This window comes from Frieseomelitta varia, unplaced genomic scaffold (genome assembly GCF_011392965.1).
Source record: "Frieseomelitta varia isolate USP_RPSP 00005682 unplaced genomic scaffold, Fvar_1.2 scaffold_495, whole genome shotgun sequence".
NCBI classification, from domain to species: domain Eukaryota; kingdom Metazoa; phylum Arthropoda; class Insecta; order Hymenoptera; family Apidae; genus Frieseomelitta; species Frieseomelitta varia.
Genome location: NW_025110251.1, coordinates 190,671 through 195,232, shown reverse-complemented (window position 1 = coordinate 195,232; position 4,562 = coordinate 190,671). Strand labels below are relative to the sequence as shown.

At 38.5% G+C, this 4,562-nt stretch overlaps 1 protein-coding gene across 1 annotated transcript in view; it reads left to right on the top strand.

The window, feature by feature from the left end:
• Window positions 1–3,014: 3,014 nt before the first annotated feature.
• The window catches only part of LOC122533119 (dipeptidase 1-like), a 166,903-nt gene continuing 165,355 nt past the window's right edge, over window positions 3,015–4,562 (top strand). The window contains exon 1 of the mRNA XM_043662514.1: window positions 3,015–3,464. Within this exon, the coding sequence (XP_043518449.1) occupies window positions 3,222–3,464 (243 nt within the window). The 5' untranslated portion in view covers window positions 3,015–3,221. The remainder of the gene's footprint in view (window positions 3,465–4,562) is intronic.

The following is a 4,562-nucleotide window of genomic DNA, read 5'->3' as shown; positions in this document are numbered from 1 at the left end:
AGAGAATCGAAGATCGAATTTCGGAATAATTCACAAATTGTGCGTGGTGATACTTTTCTCGGTAATGAGAAATACACTGGACAGTAATCAGAGAATCGAAGATCGAACGCATCCCCGGGAAACGACGTAACTTGAGATAATTAACGCAAGATAATTGCTTTTTTCGAGCACGATGCTGATCGTGTCGTCGTTTGAAATCGCGAGACCTTCCATCGCCCGCTTTTTGCAACACGCGTACATATCCAGAATAGCTGGCGGATATCTCTCCCAAGTATTTTCGCGGAGTTTCTTGCTTCCAGGAGATTGTTCGATCGTTCGATCGAGCGAATCAAGCCTTTATCTATCGATATCTTCGCCGAGACGTTCTCAGATTCGAAAGAGAGAGAGAGAGAGAGGGTGTATAATGGAAAAAAAAGTGGATAGAAAGAGGTGGAGAAATTTCGAGAACATTCTGTGTAAGAAACGTGGAAGAAAATAATGGCCCCGTACGAGGGATAACCTGTGGTAAATTGGAATCGAACGATCGTACCAACCAACTTGCTGGAAACCGATACTCTTTTTCTCTCTCTCTCTCTCTCTCTCTCTCTCTCGTGTATATATATACACGCTATATAAACTATAATTGAACATCGTGAAAAGTCTTCTTCGACTCTATAGTTTTGCTCGAGGGGCCGGCGTGATCTATTTGAACGAGTACGCGCGCGAAATAATAGGGAATCTTTGAGTCTAAGGACCATTTCTAATGGATTTGTATATTGGAGTGAAACTAACGATCAAAAAAATTTGAACAATTTGAATCTGACTTCGACCTGTCACTCGACGTTGTATTGATTCTCGATTTTTTAATAAAGATAAATAAGATTCTAATAAGTCGAGAGAGAAATCATCGTACGTTCGACGGTGGCGAGTAACTCAACAATTTTTAAACTCGAATATCACGATCGCTGGGAAAGTAGGAGCAGTCCCTTTCGACGAAAATTGCGCAAAACAATAGGCGACGCCGCAGGATTTATGTAGGAAAGTTTCCGCTGGCCCTTAAACTGCAGAATCGGTGGAAACTCTAATCTTGGCTTACCGAACCTTCCAAAATGCTACAAAATCGAAGATCAGAGGGTTTCAAACTTCCCTCCCGCAGAAACTTCAGAACCATCCACCCTTACAATCTCGCTGAACTTCGCTAATTCTTACACGATCTACACCACAACCTATCAACGCGAAAGATCATAGAATCTCTTTCCTCTCGTCTTTCGAAACGTTTATCGAAACTTTATTCGCCGTCTGTGGTTCGACTTTTATTTTCCACGTTTCTTTTCTTTCCAAGAAAGAAAAACCACCCTCTTTGATCCAATTAATCTTTCAACAATGAAAAATAATTCTTCTGCGCGATGTTCTCCGAAACATTTCCGCGGAACTTATTCCTCTCTCCCGTAGTTGAGGTTAAGGTTTGAAAAATCCGTACAGAGAGGGAAAGACCATAAAATTGTGAATTTCATTTTGAACAAGTATTCAATTTCGAGATGAGTTGCGAATTTTACAGATTTTTCTTTTTTTAGGAAATTTTGCAAGCTCCAGACTCTATTCAAGGCCATCCATTTTACCCTAAACGAGATGGATGCTCGATGCTTGGTCTTTACTGAATAACATTTACCGAATAAAAATAATAATTTGACAAATTATCATTTAATCTGGATTGTGCCGCGTTGAAATTGGCTCGTTGATAAAATAGGGATAAATAAGGGTGTCAGAGAGACCAGGTGTCCCTTTTGCAAAGTCCCTTAAATTACATCGAGACTAAACTCTACAACTTCGGCGAATAACTCGCGCGAATTTTGGCTGCGGTCACTACACACACGTTGATTACATTTAACGCTACGGTTACTTGTGGTCCTAAGAATTTCGAATTAGGTCACCGTGCGCTTGAATAATATTGAACAAAGATAAACTATACAGAAGCGTATCCACTTTCAAAACTACGCTTCTACACGACTAAGGGGATAAATTTGCAATCAAATTTTTCATTCCGGAATTCACCCACTTCCGCTACGTTCCATTAAACGAACAATAAACGATCACGATCCTCCTTAAATTAGGTAATTAAGTGGAACCTCTCGAAGAACTGAAGGTTCTTACAAAACTACTTTCTTCTAAAAAAAAAAAGAAAAATACACTTATAACAAAATTTTCATCCACTTTCACTGTGCATAAATAAATTGTTACAATCCTCTCTAATTCGGTCAATTGGAATTCTTTCAAATTCTTTCCCTAAAAACTGAGAAGACAAAATTATTCTTCCCCGAGTGATAATAAATTTGAAACAAACTGTCACAATCCTCTCTAAATTAGATCAAAACTGAATCCTGTTGTAACTTTTTTCCAAAAAATCGAAAAGACCTGATATAGTGTCAGGATATTAGACCAGGTTGAGAGTTTACTCTGTGATAGTGCACAAGTACTCAGTTTCAAAACTAGAAATTTACAACAAAATTCCACTGTGTTCGAACGAACTCTTTCTAAATTAAGTCAACGCTGTTGAAACTTTTCTCGAAAAATCGAAAAGATCCCAAGACGCAGCGTGAGGTCATCAGATCACAGAGTTTCACCCTGCCACAGTGCGGAAATACATCCAAATTAGCTTCAAAATTAAAATAATGAAATTCGATCGTGTTGAAAGCAAATTCTTCCTAAAAGCAAACAAAAGTAGAAACCTTTTTTCAAAAATCGAACATACTCTACATAAGACGAAGCGTGAGGTCATCAGATGAGAGAGTGACACAGTTTCACCCTGCCACAGTGCGGAAATGCATCCAAATTAGCTTCAAAACGAAACTAAACAACGAAACAATGAAAAATAACTAAAACAATGAAATTCAACCGTGTTGAAAGCCTTCGTAAATTAAATCAAAAGTGGAAACCTTGTTTTCACGAATCGAACAGACGGTATAAGACGGCGCGTGAGCCTAACTAGACCAGGGTGAGACAGTTCTGCCCTGTCTCACCCTGTACTCCCATATCACTTCAGGTGCACGCTAGGCCCGGGCTAGATGAATCTGGCGCGGCGAGGAAACGCGTGGTGGCGAGGAAAGTGACGATGGACCCGCAGGGAGAACAGCTCGCGAGAAAGACGTGGTACGCGAATCCAATGGCGTCGTTCGCGGATGATGCGATCGCGGCGATGATGCAGTGATCCAGGTGATCGATCAGTGGTGACCGACGGGAGGACGATGCATCACTCCGGTGGCGCCGGTTACGGGACCGGGCCCCAGGAGCGAGTGCACCAGGCGCCGCGAACTACCGGCCAACCTGACAAGTGTCCATACGAGACCTACCAGGCCCAGATACCGGACTGCTGTGCAGCTGCAGCCGCGGTCCAGGACCCGTATCCACGGCCGCCCAGCGGATACGACGGCAGGTGCTACGACGAGTGCCATCGCAGGACTCCCTACCAGGAGGACACCTATCCCCAGGTAATTACAATTCTCTCCTTTCGTCAGACCGAAATTTTGCAATTTTTGGTTAATCAATGACACAATTTACCTGACTTTTCTCTTTAACTCATCGTTGCCTTACGATTTTCTCTTTTTTTTTTTTTTCAGTTATAGCGTTGTATGGCTAAAATTTGAATAACTATTTGTATAACAATTGATCTCATAATTATTAAATTCTGGATATTCATAAGATCAATATCATTGATGGGTGAATTGCTTTAGTAGAAAAGTAAGGATTAAATATTTCATCATTTTATAAAATATAAAATTTTTAATGATGGGCGACAAATTATTAATAAAATGAATATTCGTATTAAAGTTCATATAATTTCAATTGTACGATTTTTTAATAAGGATGAATTTAATGTTGAATCTGAAATAAAATATAGTGTTGATGAAATAATTATAATTATAAATAATATAATAAAAAGCAAGTATCACTTATCGAAACTGTGAAATTAATTTAAGACGTTCAATGTATCGTTGCATGTTTTTATACAATTTTCATTTATCAACATTCAGTTAAGTTAAATTTAATTAAATTTAAAATCTGATTCGAAATTTTACCAGCTTGCAATTCACTTTTTCTTTTGAATCGCGATGCCTTAACTTATACCACAAGTCAATATTATTAGTCGAAGGGTTAATCTCGTTAGTTGTTGTTAATCTTCGATTAAAATTTTGCAACTCCTTCCTTTCAAATCGAAATCACGAGTGCGACTAGGGTGAACGATTTTATTTAATTCGATAAAGTGCTGTACTTTTATTTGATAGTTTATATACATTTAGCATTTTTGTCAAATCCTTCGAGTTTTTCAGAGATATGCATGAAAATCGGCAGTTTACTTAGAGCTTCGTTGATCTTTTACGTCAAACGTAAGCTGCATTAACCCTCAAATACTATCATCGGGTTACAAACAACTAGAATAAGATTAGGAATTTCATTTTATTAGGGGTACCCACAAGTAACGTCGTTTCTGTGCAAAATTTTATTTTATTTAACAGTTAATACAGTTTTGATCTATAATATAAGATACCGTGCAAAATTTTATTTTATTTAAGGGCTAATACAGTTTT